At 53.2% G+C, this 17,315-nt stretch overlaps 2 protein-coding genes across 4 annotated transcripts in view; both read left to right on the forward strand.

The window, feature by feature from the left end:
* The first annotated feature begins 470 nt into the window (after positions 1 to 470).
* On the forward strand, positions 471 to 6,206 carry LOC146751232 (protein UXT-like). The gene is given in 7 exon segments (XM_085535186.1): positions 471 to 561; positions 937 to 1,018; positions 2,785 to 2,852; positions 4,856 to 4,913; positions 4,915 to 4,964; positions 5,823 to 5,886; positions 5,985 to 6,206. Coding segments are annotated over 7 exon segments (435 nt in total). The 5' UTR covers positions 471 to 496; the 3' UTR covers positions 6,033 to 6,206.
* A 1,648-nt stretch (positions 6,207 to 7,854) lies between these two features.
* Positions 7,855 to 17,315, forward strand: part of SMC1A (structural maintenance of chromosomes 1A) — a 92,866-nt gene continuing 83,405 nt past the window's right edge. For 2 of the 3 annotated variants that reach the window (XM_085535175.1, XM_085535174.1), the window contains exons 1-3: positions 7,855 to 7,941; positions 13,325 to 13,513; positions 15,011 to 15,123. In XM_085535175.1, coding sequence (XP_085391301.1) covers positions 13,339 to 13,513; positions 15,011 to 15,123 — 288 coding nt within the window. In that variant the 5' untranslated portion in view covers positions 7,855 to 7,941; positions 13,325 to 13,338. Of the gene's footprint in view, positions 7,942 to 13,324; positions 13,514 to 14,154; positions 14,234 to 15,010; positions 15,124 to 17,315 lie in introns of those variants that run through there. The other variant, XM_085535176.1, reaches the window with a different exon arrangement.

Consider the following 17,315-nt stretch of genomic DNA (forward strand, 5'->3'; position numbering starts at 1 on the left):
GGCTATGGGGGGGAACTATGGACCCTATAGGAGCTATGGGGCTATGGGGGGGTAACTATGGACCCTATAGGAGCTATGGGGCTATGGGGGGGTAACTATGGACCCTATAGGAGCTATGGGGCTATGGGGGGGTCCTATGGACCCTATAGATCCCTATAGGGCCCTATGGACCATATAGATCACTATAGGGCCCTATAGACCATATAGATCCCTATAGGGACCTATGGACCCTATAGATCCCTATAGAGCCCTATGGACCCTATAGATCCCTATAGGGCCCTATAGAACCTGGGTAAGGGGACAAAGGACCCCTATAGGAAGTGGGTAGGAACCCTATATGGTCTATAGGGTCCGAGCGGCCCTATAGATCCCATACAGAAACCGGAAGTGGAGGGGGGGGGTGGTGCTAAAGGAACCGGAAGTGGGTGAAGCAAACCAATCCGGAAGTAGGCGGAGCGCCGTCGCGTAGTGATGACGTCATCAGAGCGCGCCCAAGATGGCGGCGGGGAAAGCGCAGCGCTATGAGGCCTTCGTCAGCGACGTGCTGCAACGTGACCTCAGGTCAGTGTGACGTCATCAAACGTGCGACCCCACCCATAGGCCACGCCCCCTCCCCCGCAAGCCGCGCCCACAATCCAACAAAGCCCGCCCATGTTTAGCTGACCAATGGCGTGGCGTCATCCGTGTGGCCACGCCCCCTCGGCACGTCAGGCCACGCCCCCTCCCCGCAAGCCACGCCCCCTGCACCACAAGCCCCGTCCCCATGGCAACAAGCCCCGCCCATGTTTAGCTGACCAATAGCGTGGCGTCATCCGTGTGGCCATGCCCCCAAATGGAGGCCACGCCCCCTTTAAGCCAAGCCCCGCCCCCTGCCTGTCATCCCCGCCCTCTGATTGGCTGATCCCATGCCCATATATGGACGTGCGCCCCCTGCAGGCGGGTGCAGGAACAGCGCGACGCCGTGTGGGAGCAGCAGGCGCAGGTGCTGCAGCTCAGGGCTGCCATTGGACGGCTGCAGGTGGGCGGGGCTTCAAGGGGGCGGGGCTTAGAGGGTGGGCGGGGCTTATACTGATGGGGGCGGGGCTTAGGCGGGTGGGCGTGGCCTATACTGATGTGGGCGGGGCTCAAGGGGGGCGGGGCTTGGACAAGTGGGGGCGGGGCTTAGAGAGGTGGGCGGGGCTTAGAGGGTGGGAGATGGAACTGTGATGCCATTGGATGGCTGCAGGTGGGTGGGACCTGAAGGGGGCGGGGCTTAGACAGGTGGGCGGGGCTTATTCTGATGGGGCGGGGCTTATAGTGCTGGGGGCGGGGCTTAGAGGGTGGGAGATGGAGAACTGTGATGCCATTGGACAGCTGCAGGTGGGCGGGGCCTTTAGGAGGCGGGGCTTATATAGAGTGGGGCGGGGCTTAGACAGGTGGGGCGGGGCTTATACTGATGGGGCGGGGCTTAGAGGGTGGGAGATGGAGAACTGTGATGCCATTGGATGGCTGCAGGTGGGCGGGGCCTTTAGGAGGCGGGGCTTAGACAGGTGGGCGGGGCTTATACTGATGTGAGCGGGGCTTAGGCAGGCGGAGGCGGAGCTTATATGGTGGGGGCGGGCTTAGACAGATGGGGGCGGGGCTTAGAGGGTGGGAGATGGGGAACTGTGATGCCATTGGTTGGCTGCAGGTGGGCGGGGCCTGAAGGGGGCAGGGCTTAGACAGGTGGGCGGGGCTTAAGGGAGGGAGATGGTGGGGGGAGGGGAGTGGGATTGTCGGGGGGATTTGGGGTGAATTTGTGGGGATTTTGAGGGTCTTTGGGGGGAATTTGGGGTCTCTGGGTTCTTTGAGGGGATTATGGGAGTCTTTGGGGGATTTTGGGGGGATATTGGGGGTCTTTGGGGGTTTTGGGGGGGATTTGGGGATATTGGGGGTCTTTGGGGGAAATTGGGGGGTTTGGGGGTCTTTGGGGGGAATTTGAGGGTGATTCAAGGGTCTTTGGGGGTCTCTGGGTTCTTTGAGGGGATTATGGGGGTCTTTGGGGGGATTTGGGGGGGTGTGTGGGGGGATACTGGGGGTCTTTGGGGATTTTGGGGGGGATTTGGGGGATTATGGGGGTCTTTAGTGGGAAATTGGGGGGTTTGGGGGTCTTTGGGGGGAATTTGAGGGTGATTTGAGGGTCGTTGGGGGAAATTGGGGGGTTTGGGGGTCTTTGATGGAATTTAAGGGGGATTTGAGGGGGATTAGGGGGTTCCTTGTGGGGATTATGGGGGATATTAGGGGATTATGGGGTTTTTTTGGGGGAAATTGGGTGGTTTTGGGGGTCTTTGGGGGTGAATTTGGGGGGAATTTGGGGTCTTTGGGTGGATTTGGGGTCTGTGATGGGAATTTGAGGGGAATTTGGTGGTATTTGGGGGGGATTGGGGGTCTTTGGGGTGAATTTTGGGGTCTTTGGGGGTTTTTGGGGGGTCTATGGGGGAAATTTGGGGTCTTTGAGGGGATTTGGGGGGGATATTGGGGGTCTTTGATGGGATTTGGGGGGGAATAGGGGGTCTTTGGGTCAATTTGGGGTCTATGGGGGTCATATTTTGGGGGGGGATGTGAGTTTTTTGTGTGTGGGGGGGTTGCAATGGGGGGCTTTGGGGCTGGGGGGAGCATCCCCATAGGGGCACATTGGAAGGGATGGGGGGGGGTCCCTATGGGGTGAGAGGGGGTTAAAGGGGGGGGGGGGGGAGGGTTGAATTTGGGGGGGGTCTCAGAGTCATTTTGGGGTCCTTGTGTTCCCCCCTCCCCCCCCCCCCCCAGGATGCTGCCCCCACCCCATTGCGCACTCAAGTGGATCTGGGCTGTAACTTCTATGTCAATGCTGAAGTGTGAGTCAGGACCCCCACCCCCCCCCCAATGGGACCCCCAAATCCCCCCCATATACCCCCATAACCCCTTCAGTGACCCCCAAACCCCCCCAGGACCCCAAAATCCCCCCCAGGGCTCCCAAATCCCCCCCATTTCCCCCACAGGACCCCCCTCAATTCCCCCCTATATACCCCCATATCCCCTTAGGTGCCCCCCAACCCCCCCATACCCCACCAGGACCCCCCAGTTCCCCCCTATATACACCCATAACCCCTTCCATGACCCCCAACCCCCCCCATATACCCCCACAGGACCCCCAGTTCCTCCCATATAACCTCCAGGACCCTCAAATACCCCCCTATTCCCCCCAAAGACCCCCAAATGTCACCCTAAGACCCTTCAAATCCCCCCCAGGACCCCCATATCCCACCATATACCCCCATAACCCCTTCATTGACCCCCAATTTCCCCCCATGTACCCCCATAACCCCTTCATTGACCCCCAAACCCCCCTTTATTCCCCCACAGGACCCCCAATTCCCCCCATATACCCCCCAGGACCCCCAAATACCCGCCATATACCCCCCAGGACCCCCAAATACCCCCCTATTCCCCCCAAGGACCCCCAAATGTCACCCTAAGACCCCCCAAATCCCCCCCAGGACCCCCATATCCCCCCATATACCCCCGTAACTCCTTCATTGACCCCCAAACCCCCCATCCCCCCTCCAGGACCCCCATATCCCCCCTATATACCCCCCAGGACCCCCAAATACCCCCCTATTCCCCCCCAGGACCCCCATATCCCCTCCATACACCCTCATAACCCCTTCATTGACCCCCAACTCCCCCCATATAACCCCCAGGACCCTCATATCCCCCCATATACCCCCCAGGACCCCCAAATACCCCCCTATTCCCCCCCAGGACTCACTTTTACCCCCAAGGACCCCCAAATGTCACCCTAAAACCCCCCATATCCCCCCCAGGACCCCATATCCCCCCCATATACCCCCATAAGCCCTTCATTGACCCCCAAACCCCCCTATATACCCCCACAGGACCCACTTTTACCCCCAAGGACCCCCAAATCCCCCCCATATACACCCAAAGACCCCCAAATGTCACCCTAAGACCCTCCAAATCCCCCCCAGGACCCCCAATCCCCCCCATATACCCCCATAAGCCCTTCATTGACCCCCAACTCCCCCCATATAACACCCAGGACCCCCATACCCCCCCATATACACCCATATCCCCTTCAGTGCCCCCCAACCCCCCCCCTATATCCCCCCACAGGACCCCCAATTCCCCCCATATACCCCCCAGGACCCCCAAATACCCCCCTATTCCCCCCCAGGACGCCCATATCCCCCCCATATACCCCCATATCCCCTTCATTGACCCCCAAGCCCCCCCCATACCCCTCCAGGACCCCTAATATCCCCCCATATACCCCCATAACCCCTTCAGTGACCCCCAACTCCCCCCCATATAACCCCCAGGACCACCAATTTCCCCCCATATGCCCCCATATCCCCTTCATTGACCCCCAACTCCCCATATATCCCCCTCCAGGACCCCCATATCCCTTCCATATACACCCATAACCCCTTCAGTGACCCCCAACCCTCCCCATCCCACCCCAGGACCCCCCAGTTCACCCCCCAGGGCCCCTAAATCCCACCTAGGACCCCCAAATTCCTCCCAACCCCCCATATAACCCCATATCCCCCCATATAACCCCATATCCCCCCATATAACCCCCTATACCCCCCTATAACCCCCTATAACCCCATATCCCCCCATATAACCCCCCATAACCCCATATAACCCCATATAACCCCATATAACCCCATATAACCCCATATAACCCCCTATAACCCCATATCCCCCCATGTCCCCCCATATCCCCTTCAGTGACCCCCAAACCCCCCCCATAACCCCCCAGGACCCCCAATTTCCCCCCATATCCCCCATATCCCCTTCATTTCCCCCCTATATCCCCTATATCCCCCCATAGGCCGGACCCCCAACGCATCTTTGTAGCTCTGGGTTATGGTTTCTATGCTGAGCTGACCCCTCCCGGAAGCTCTTCGTCACCTGGATCGCCGGAGCAAGATGTTAGACAAGTAAGCTCCGCCCCTAATTAACCCCTAAATTAGCCCCTAATTAGCCACACCCACCTAATTAGGCCCCACCCCCTTCATTAAGCCAAACCACCCATTGAAGATCTATGGGACAAGCTGGCCACGCCCCCTCCTTTAAGCCACGCCCCCTCCATTAAGCCACGCCCACTTTAGGCCACGCCCCCTTTCATAAGCCCCGCCCACTGTGATTGGCTCCACCCAGTGGCCCCCCTCCCAAATATGGGGAGGGGCGGGGCTATGCAAATTAGACCACGCCCACATCTGATGCACCCCGTGTGAGGCCACGCCCCTTTAACGCAAGCCCCTCCCCTTTTCCATAGGCTCCGCCCCCTCCTCATTGGTGTCCATTGAAATCAAGCCCCGCCCACTCCATCCAGGCCACGCCCACCATCCTCAAGCCACGCCCCCCTATTTTAATTAGCTCCTTCCCTCTCATTGGCCACGCCCCCATAAATAGTCTCCACCCACTTTTCCTTAAACCAATGGGAAACCAGCTGCTACCACAGGCCACGCCCCTTTGATTAGGCCACGCCCCTTTAAGAGCCATGCCCCTTTAAAAGCCACGCCCCCTTTAAAGCCTCGCCCCTTCTGATTGGCTCAGCTCCCCCCAGTGATTCCCTATGGGAGCCAATAAGCCCCGCCCCCCTTTTAGGCCACGCCCCTTTGCATAGACCACACCCACACAAGCCCCGCCCCCTGCTACAATAACAAATGGGAGCTGTTAAGCCCCGCCCCCTCAGTAGGCCACGCCCCCAAATCCACAAGCTCCACCCACTTATTTAAGCCCGCCCCCAGCCGAAGCCCCACCCCCGTTTTTCTAAGCCCCGCCCCCTCTCTCAGGCTCAGCGAATCACTGACCAGGGACGGAGCTCAGATCCGCGCCCACATTCGATTGGTGCTGGAGGTAAGCCCCGCCCCCCCTCATTAGCATAAATTAGCATACTCGTTAACCCTTTGCCATTATTTAACCTTTTGTTTTTAATTAACCCTTTGTTATCGCAGGGCCTGAGGGAGCTGCAAGGCCTACAGGATCCCCCGGATGACCCCTGACCTATGACCTTGTGTGACCCTTGACCTCTGACCTCGGGGTCATCTGTGACCTTGAGTGACCTTTGACCTCTGACCCATTTGGGGGGGGGGAGGGAGGAACCGGAAGCTGCTGTTGAGAATTGGGTGTAAATGTGGAGTAATGGGGCAATAAATATGGAGTAACGTTGGAGTAAATGCGGAGTAATGGAGGTAATGGGGAGTAAATTGGGTGTAAATGTGGAGTAATGGGGATAATGGGGAGTAAATGGGGTTAAAGTGGGAGTAAATGTGGAGTAATGGTGGTTAATGTGGAGTAAATGGGAAGTAAAGTGGGTGTAAATGCAGAGTAATGGGTAACATGTAGTAAATTGGGTGTAAAGTGGGAGTAAATGTGGAGTAATGGAGAGTAAATTGGAGTATTGGGGGTAATGAGGAGTAAATGTGGAGTAAAGTGGGAGTAAGTGTGTAATGTTGGTTAACAGGGAGTTAATATGTAGTAAATGTGGAGTAGAGTCTGTGTAAACAGGGAGTAAATTAGAAGTAATGATAATACTTTAAATGTGGAGTAAAGTGGGAGTAAATGTGGAGTAAAGGCTGTGTAAACATGGAGTGAATGTGGAGTGAAGCCTTTGTAAACAGGGGGTAAAACTGGTGTAAAGTGGATTTAAAATGGGGCCAATGAGGAGTAAATGAGGAGTAAATCTGGTGTAAAGTGGAGTTAAATTGGGGTAATAAGGAACAATGAGAAGAAACAAGGTGTAAATGTGGAGTAAAGTGGGAGTAAATGTGGGAGTAAATGTGGAGTAAATGTGGAGTAAATGCTGTGTAAACATGAGTAAATGTGGAGTAAAGCCTTTGTAAACAGGGGGTAAAACTGGTGTAAAGTGGATTTAAAATGGGGCCAATGAGGAGTAAATGAGGAGTAAATCTGGTGTAAAGTGGAGTTAAATTGGGGTAATAAGGAACAATGAGAAGAAACAAGGTGTAAATGTGGAGTAAAGTGGGAGTAAATGTGGGAGTAAATGTGGAGTAAATGTGGAGTAAATGCTGTGTAAACATGGAGTAAATGTGGAGTAAAGCCTTTGTAAACAGGGGGTAAAACTGGTGTAAAGTGGATTTAAAATGGGGCCAATGAGGAGTAAATGAGGAGTAAATCTGGTGTAAAATTGAGTTAAAATGTGGTAATAAGGAACAATGAGAAGAAACAAGGTGTAAATGTGGAGTAAAGTGGGAGTAAAGTGGGAGTAAACGTGGAGTAAATGCTGTGTAAACATGGAGTAAATGTGGAGTAAAGCCTTTGTAAACAGGGAGTAAAACTGGTGTAAAGTGGATTTAAAATGGGGCCAATGAGGAGTAAATGTGGAGTAAATCTGGTGTAAAATGGAGTTAAATTGGGGCTAATTAGGAGTAAATATGGAGTAAATATGGAGTAAATATGGAGTAAAGTGGAATAACTTTGAGCTAGGCCGCGCCGTTACCATGGCGACACTCCTCCCCCCCCCCCCCCCCGGAAAATCAACCAATCCCGGTGCTCGTCCCCTCGGCTCAACCAATCACCGAGCAGCAGGCGGGACCAAACGGAGCCACCAACCAATCATCTCTGCGTCGACCGATATTGACACCTGAGCGAACCAATCAGCGCGCGGGGAAGGCGGAAGTGCCGCCATATTCCCTCTCGGCCGCCGTAGCCGAGTTTCCCGCCCTCGGCGTCTCCTCAGAGCGGCGGGATCGTTATTGGGGGGGGGGGGGGGTGTTTTTAATCGCTATTTTTGTCCTTTTTTTGCCCTTTTTTGTCCTTTTTTACCCATTTTTTCGCCGTCATGGGGTTCCTGAAGCTGATCGAGATCGAGAACTTCAAGTCGTACAAAGGGCGGCAGATCATCGGGCCTTTCCGCCGCTTCACCGCCATCATCGGCCCCCAACGGATCCGGTGAGACATCCCATAATACTCACGTAGGCCTCCGACAGCCCATAATAGGCAGCAGAGGATTACCCAGAAACCCCGTTCGACTTCCGCATCCGGGAACCTCATAAGGGACCCCATAAGGGACCCCATGACCCCATAAGGGACCACATAACCCTATAAGACACCCCATGACCCCATAAGTGACCCCATAACCCCATAAGTGACCCCATAACCTAATAAGGGACCCCATAACCTAATAAGGGACCCCATAACCCCATAACAGACCCAATAACTGACCCTATAACAGAACCCATAACCCCATTAGTGACCCCATAACCCCATAACTGACCCCATAACCCCATAAGGGACCCTCTGACCCTATATATGGTCCTATAACCCCATAACTGACCCTATAACCCCATAACTGACCCCATAAGGGACCCCATAACCCCATAACTGACCCCATAACCCCATAACTGATCCCATGACCCCATAACCCCATAAGTGACCCCATAACCCCATAACTGACCTCATAACCCCATAAGGGACCCCATAACCCTATAAGGGATCCCATAAGGGACCCCATAACCCCATAATGGACCCCATAACCCCATAAGTGACCCCATAATCCCATAAGTGACCCTATAAGGGACCCCATAACCCCATAACAGACCTCATAACCCCATAAGGGACCCCATAACCCTATAAGGAATCCCATAAGGGACCCCATAACCCCATAAGTGAATCCATAACCTCATAAGGGACCCCATAATCCCATAAGTGACCCTATAACCCTATAAGGGACCCCATAACCCCATAACAGACCTCATAACCCCATAAGGGACCCCATAAGACACCCCATAACCCCATAACTGACCCCATAACCCCATAAGGGACCCCATAACCCCATAATGGACCCCATAACCCCATAACTGACCCCATAACCTAATAAGGGACCCCATAACCCCATAACTGACCCGATAACTGACCCTATAACTGAACCCATAACCCCATAAGTGACCCCATAAACCCCATAACTGATCCCATAACACCATAACTGACCCCATAACACCATAAGGGACCTCTGACCCTATATATGGTCCTATAACCCCATAACTGACCCTATAACCCCATAACTGACCCCATAAGTGACCCCATAACCCCATAACTGATCCCATAACACCATAACTGACCCCATGACCCCATAACCCCATAATGTGACCCCATAACCCCATAAGTGACCCCATAACCCCATAATGGACCCCATAACCCTATAAGGGATCCCATAAGGGACCCCATAACCCCATAAGTGAATCCATAACCTCATAAGGGACCCCATAATCCCATAAGTGACCCTATAACCCTATAAGGGACCCCATAACCCCATAATGGACCCCATAACCCTATAAGGGATCCCGTAAGACACCCCATAACCCCATAACTGACCCCATAACCCCATAAGGGACCCCATAAGACACCCCATAACCCCATAAGGGACCCCATAACCCCATAAGTGACCCCATAACCTAATAAGGAACTCCATAACCCCATAACAGACCCGATAACTGACCCTATAACAGACCCCATAACCCCATAACTGACCCCATAACCCCATAAGGGACCCTGTAAGACACCCCATAACCCCATAACTGACCCCATAACACCATAACTGACCCCATAACCCCATAACTGATCCCATGACCCCCATAACCCCATAAGTGACCCCATAACCCCATAAGTGACCCCATAACCCCATAACTGACCCCATAACCCCATAAGGGACCCCATAACCCTATAAGGGATCCCATAAGGGACCCCATAACCCCATAAGTGAATCCATAACCTCATAAGGGACCCCATAATCCCATAACAGACCTCATAACCCCATAAGGGACCCCCATAAGACACCCCATAACCCCATAACTGACCCCATAAGGGACCCCATAACCTAATAAGAGACCCCCATAACCCCATAACAGACCCGATACCTGACCCTATAACTGAACCCATAACCCCATAAGTGACCCCATAACCCCATAACTGACCCCATAACCCCATAAGGGACCCCGTAAGACACCCCATAACCCCATAACTGACCCCATAACACCATAACTGACCCCATAATACCATAGGGGACCCTCTGACCCTATATATGGCCCTATAACCCCATAACCGACCCTATAACCCCATAACTGACCCCATAAGGGACCCCATAACCCCATAACTGACCCCATAACCCCATAAGGGACCCTCTGACCCTATAACCGACCCCATGACCCCATAAGGGACCCCATGACCCCATAACTGACCCCATAACCCCATAACTGACCCCATAACCCCATAATGGATCCCATAACCCCATAATGGACCCCATAACCCCATAAGGGACCCCATAACCCCATAAGTGACCCCATAACCTAATAAGGGACCCCATAACCCCATAACAGACCCGATAACTGACCCTATAACTGAAACCCATAACCCCATAACTGATCCCATAACCCCATAACTGACCCCATAACACCATAACTGACCCCATAACACCATAAGGGACCCTCTGACCCTATATATGGTCCTATAACCCCATAACTGACCCCATAACCCCATAACTGACCCCATAAGGGACCCCATAACCCCATAACTGACCCCATAACCCCATAAGGGACTCTCTGACCCTATAACCGATCCCATGACCCCATAAGGGACCCCATGACCCCATAACTGACCCCATAACCCCATAAGTGACCCCATAACCCCATAAGTGACCCCATAACCCCATAACTGACCCCATAACCCCATAAAGGACCCCATAACCCCATAAGGGACCCTCTGACCCTATATATGATCCCATAACCCCATAACTGACCCCATAACCCCATAACTGACCCCATAACAGACCCCATAACCCCATAAGGGACCCTCTGACCCTATAAGTGACCCTATAACCCTATATAATCCTATACCCTATAGGTAAATCCAACCTAATGGACGCCATCAGCTTCGTGTTGGGTGAGAAGACGTCCATAAGGGACCACATAGCCCCATAACCAACCCCATAACCCTATAACAGACCCCATAGCCCTATAGCTGACCCCATAACTGACCCTATAACCCTATATCTGACCCTATATATGACCCTATAGGTAAATCCAACCTAATGGACGCCATCAGCTTCGTGCTGGGTGAGAAGACGTCCATAAGGGACCCCATTAATGACCGTATGACCCCATAAATGACCCCATAACCCCATAAGGGACCCCATAAGGGACTCAATGATCCTATAGGGGACCCTATAACCCTATATGGGACCCTATATCCTATAGGTAAATCCAACCTGATGGACGCCATCAGCTTCGTGCTGGGTGAGAAGACGTCCATAAGGGACCACATAACCCCATAACTGACCCCATAACCCCATAACCTGATCCCATAACCCCATAAGGGACCCCATAACCCTATATCTGACCCTATACCCTATAGGTAAGTCCAACGTGATGGACGCCATCAGCTTCGTGCTGGGCGAGAAGACGTCCATAAGGGACCCCATAACCCCATAACCAACCCCATAACCCTATAACAGACCCCATAGCCCTATAGCTGACCCCATAACTGACCCTATAACCCTATATCTGACCCTATATATGACCCTATAGGTAAGTCCAACCTGATGGACGCCATCAGCTTTGTTCTGGGTGAGAAGACGTCCATAAGGGACCCCATTAATGACCATATGACCCCATAAATGACCCCATAACCCCATAAGGGACCCCATAACCCTATATCTGACCCCATAACTGACCCTATAATCCTATATAACCCTATACCCTATAGGTAAATCCAACCTAATGGACGCCATCAGCTTCGTGCTGGGTGAGAAGACGTCCATAAGGGACCACATAGCCCCACATCTGACCCCATAACAGACCCCATAACCCTATAAGGGGCCCTCTGACCCTATATATGACCCATAACCCCATAACTGACCCTATATGATCCTATATCTATAGGTAAATCCAACCTAATGGACGCCATCAGCTTCGTGCTGGGTGAGAAGACGTCCATAAGGAACCACATAGCCCCACTTCTAACCCCATAACCCCATAAAGGACCCTCTGACCCTATAACTGACCCCATAACCCTATATGTGATCCTATATATGACCCTATAGGTAAGTCCAACCTTATGGACGCCATCAGCTTCGTGCTGGGTGAGAAGACGTCCATAAGGGACCCCATAACCCCATAACCAACCCCATAACCCTATAACAGACCCCATAGCCCTATAGCTGACCCCATAACTGACCCTATAACCCTATATCTGACCCTATATATGACTCTATAGGTAAGTCCAACCTGATGGACGCCATCAGCTTTGTTCTGGGTGAGAAGACGTCCATAAGGGACCCCATGAGTGACAATATGACCCCATAAAGGACCCCATAACCCCATAAGGGACCTTCTGACCCTGTAGCTGACCCCATAACTGACCCTATAACCCTATATGACCCTATATGACCCTATAGGTAAATCCAACCTGATGGACGCCATCAGCTTTGTGCTGGGTGAGAAGACGTCCATAAGGGACCACATAGCCCCATAACCAACCCCATAAATGTCCCCATATCCCCATAAGACACCCCATAAGGGACTCAATGACCCTATAGCTGACCCTATGACCCTATATGGCCCTATATCCTATAGGTAAATCCAACCTAATGGACGCCATCAGCTTTGTTCTGGGTGAGAAGACGTCCATAAGGGACCCCATTAATGACCATATGACCCCATAAATGACCCCATAACCCCATAAGGGACCCCATAAGGGACTTAATGACCCTATAGCTGACCCTATGACCCTATATGGCCCTATATCCTATAGGTAATCCAACCTAATGGACGCCATCAGCTTTGTTCTGGGTGAGAAGACGTCCATAAGGGACCCCATTAATGACCATATGACCCCATAAATGACCCCATAACCCCATAAGGACCCCATAAGGGACTTAATGACCCTATAGCTGACCCTATAACCGTATATGTGACCCTATATCCTATAGGTAAATCCAACCTGATGGACGCCATCAGCTTCGTGCTGGGTGAGAAGACGTCCATAAGGGACCCATAACCCCCATAACCAACCCCATAACCCTATAACAGACCCCATAACCCTATAGCTGACCCCATAACTGACCCTATAACCCTATATCTGACCCTATATATGACCCTATAGGTAAGTCCAACCTGATGGACGCCATCAGCTTTGTGCTGGGTGAGAAGACGTCCATAAGGGACCACATAGCCCCATAACCAACCCCATAAATGTCCCCATATCCCCATAAGACACCCCATAAGGGACTCAATGACCCTATAGCTGACCCTATGACCCTATATGGCCCTATATCCTATAGGTAAATCCAACCTAATGGACGCCATCAGCTTTGTTCTGGGTGAGAAGACGTCCAACCTGCGCGTCAAGGCCTTACGGGATCTGATCCACGGGGCTCCCGTGGGGAAACCGGCCTCAAACAGGGCGTGTGTCAGCATGGTGTATGCGCTGGATTGTGGGACCGAGAGGACGTTCGCAAGGCTTATCATTGGTGAGGACTTTTTGGGGTGAAAAACGGGGATTTTGGGCAAAAATGGGCTGGATTTGGGGTAAAAATGGGCTGGATTGGGGGGTATTTGGGGGTATGGGGGGAGAATGGGAGGGGATGGGGGGGAATGGGGAGGGACCTTCACACTGCTCATCATAGGTGAGGCCCTTTTGAGGCTCATTTTGGGGCAAAATCAGGCAATTTTGGGCAAAAATGGGCTGGATTTGGGGGTATTTGGGGGTATGGGGGAGGTAATGGGGGTGGGCTTTGAAATGTGGTTTTAATGGGGCTACTTTGGGTGTGTGGATGCCATTGAACTGGGGACCCAATGGGGACCCTTTTGAGGCTCTTTTAGGGGTGAAAAAGGGGGATTTTGGGCAAAAATGGGCTGGATTTGGGGTGAAAATAGGCTGGATTTGGGGCAAAAAGGGGATGGATTGGGGGGTATTTGGGGGCATGGGGGGGTAATGGGGGGTATGGAGGGGAATAGGGGAGGGAATGGGGGTCTATGCGCTGGACTGTGGCACTGAGAGGACATTCGCAAGGCTTATTATAGGTATGGCCATTTTGGGGTGAAAAATGGGGATTTTGGGCAATTTTAGGCAAGAATGGGCTGGATTTGGGGCTAAAATGGGCTGGGTTTGGGGGTATTTGGGGCCTGTGTCAGCATGGTGTATGCGCTGGATTGTGGGACTGAGAGGACCTTCGCAAGGCTTATCATTGGTGAGGCCATTTTGGGGTGAAAAACGGGGATTTGGGGCAAAAATGGGCTGGATTTGGGGGTATTTGGGGCTATGGGGTTTCCATAGGTATATGGGGTGTGTGAAGCACTTATGGGGGCTGAAATGGGGACTGCTTTGGATGGGTCACTGTGATGGGGTTGGGGGAGGCTTTTAAGGCCCTTTTGGGGCTCCATTTTGGGTCTAAATCAGGCAATTTTGGGCAAAAATGGGCTGGATTTGGGGGTATTTGGGGGTATGGGGCTTCCATAGGGATATGGGGTGTATGGGGCTCTGAAATGGGGTTTTAATGGGGACTGCTTTGGTTGGGTCACTGTGATGGCGTTGGGGACACATTGGGGACCCTTATAAGGCCATTTTGGGGCTCCTTTTGGGGTGAAAAAAGGGGATTTGGGGCAAAAATGGGCTGGATTTGGGGGGTATTTGGGGGTATAGGGGGTAATGGGGCATATGGAGGGAATAGGGGAGGGAATGGGGGTCTGTGCGCTGGACTGCGGCACTGAGAGGACATTCGCAAGGCTTATTATACATATGGCCATTTTGGGGTGAAAAAGGGGGATTTTGGGCAATTTTGGGCTGGATTTGGGGGTATTTGGGGTATGGGGAGGTAATGGGGGTGGGCTTTGAAATGGGGTTTTAATGGGGATTCCTTTGTTCATGTCACCATCATTGCTTTGGGGACACACTGGGGACTCATTGGAGACCCTTTTATGGCTCATTTTGGGGTGAAAAAGGGTGATTTTGGGGTTGATTTTTGCAGGCAGCTCCTCGGAGTATAAGATCAACAACCGGGTGGTGCAGCTGAGCGAGTACAGCGAGGAGCTGGAGAAGCTGGGGATCCTCATCAAGGCCAGGAACTTCCTGGTCTTCCAGGTGGGGGATTTAATGGGGGGATATGGGGGGATATGGGGGGTATATGGGGGTATAGGGGGGGATATGAGGGTATAGGGGGGCAATAGGGGGGTTATGGGGTATGGAGAAGCTGGGGATCCTCATCAAGGCCAGGAACTTCCTGGTCTTCCAGGTGGGGGGGGATTTAATGGGGGATTTAATGGGGGCTATGGGGGGCTATGGGGGAGTTATGGGGGTATAGGGGGGATATGGGGGGATTATGGGGGGATTATGGGGGTAAGGGGGGATATGGGGGTATAGGGGGGTTATGGGGTGGGGGAGGAGGGTATAAGGGGGATAGGGGGGTTATTGTGGGATATGGGGGTGATTAGGGGGGGATATGGGAAGGTTATTGGGGATATGGGGGGGATATGGGGGGTTATGGGGTATGGAGAAGCTGGGGATCCTCATCAAGGCCAGGAACTTCCTGGTCTTCCAGGTGGGGGGATTTAATGGGGGGATATGGGGGTGATTAGGGGGTTTATGGGGGTATATGGGTTGTTATGGGGGGCTATGGGGGTATAGGGGGGTTGTGGGGGGGATTATGGGGGTATATGGGGGGATATGGGGGTATATAGGGGTTATGGGGGTATATGGGGGGTTATGGGGGGATTATGGGGGTATAGGGGGGGATATGGGGGTATAGGGGGGTTATGGGGGGGATTATGGGGGTATATGGGTTGTTATGGGGGGCTATGGGGGATTATGGGGGGATTATGGGGGTATATAGGGGGGTTATGGGGGGATATGGGGGTATAGGGGGGGGATATGGGGGTATGGGGGGGATATGGGGGTATGGGGGGGATATAGGGGTATGGGGGGGATATGGGGGTATAGGGGGTATATGGGGGTATGGGGGGTATATGGGGGGGATTATGGGGGTATATGGTTTGTTATGGGGGGATATGGGGGATTATGGGGGTATATGGGGGGGATATGAGGGTATAGGGGGGATAGGGGGGCAATAGGGGGGTTATGGGGTATGGAGAAGCTGGGGATCCTCATCAAGGCCAGGAACTTCCTGGTCTTCCAGGTGGGGGGATTTAATGGGGGATATGGGGGCATATAGGGGGGGATATGGGGGGATATGTGGGGAATAGGGGGTATATGGGGGGGTTATTGGGGGATTATGGGGGTACAGGGGGGGATATGGGGTATAGGGGGGTTATGGGGTGGGGGAGGAGGGTATAAGGGGGGATAGGGGGGTTATGGGGGGATATGGGGGTATAGGGGGGGGATTAGGGGGGTATAGGGGGGTATAGGGGGTTATTGGGGGATATGGGGGTGATTAGGGGGCGATATGGGGGTGATTAGGGGGGGATATGGGGGGTTATTGAGGGATAGGGGGCAATAGGGGGGTTATGGGGTATGGAGAAGCTGGGGATCCTCATCAAGGCCAGGAACTTCCTGGTCTTCCAGGTGGGGGGATTTAATGGGGGGCTATGGGGGATTTAATGGGGTCTATGGGGATATATGGGTTGTTATGGGGGGCTATGGGGGATATGGGGGTATAGGGGGGTTATGGGGCTCTATGGGGGGGATTAAGGGGGTATAGGGGGTTATGGGGGTATATGGGGGGTTATGGGGGATTATGGGGTATAGGGGGGGATATGGGGGTATAGGGGGGTTATGGGGGGGATTATGGGGGTATATAGGGGGGTTATGGGGGGATATGGAGGTATAGGGGGGTTGTGGGGGGCTATGGGGGTATAGGGGGGGATATGGGGGTATAGGGGGGGATAAGGGGGGGAATAGGGGGTATATGGTGGGGTTATGGGGGTATAGGGGGTTATGGGGTGGTTATGGGGTATAGGGAGGTTATGGGGGTGATAGGGGGATATGGGGGGGATTATGGGCGTATAGGGGGGGATAGTGGGGTGGTGGTGGGGTTATGAGGGGTATATGGGGGGTTATGGGGGGGATTAAGGGGGTATAGGGGGGGATATGGGGGGATATGGGGGTATGGGGGGATTATGGGGGTATGGGGGGGTTATGGGGGGATTATGGGGGTATAGGGGGGGATAGTGGGGTGGTGGGGGGGTTATGAGGGGTATAGGGGGGGATATGGGGGATTATGGGGGGGATATGGGGTATAGGGGGGTTATGGGGGGGATAGGGTGGGCAATAGGGGGGTATGGGGTATGGAGAAGCTGGGGATCCTCATCAAGATCTCT

This window comes from Coturnix japonica, unplaced genomic scaffold, assembly GCF_054131305.1.
Source record: "Coturnix japonica strain WE unplaced genomic scaffold, WE-NBRP24 Scf110, whole genome shotgun sequence".
NCBI lineage: Eukaryota > Metazoa > Chordata > Aves > Galliformes > Phasianidae > Coturnix > Coturnix japonica.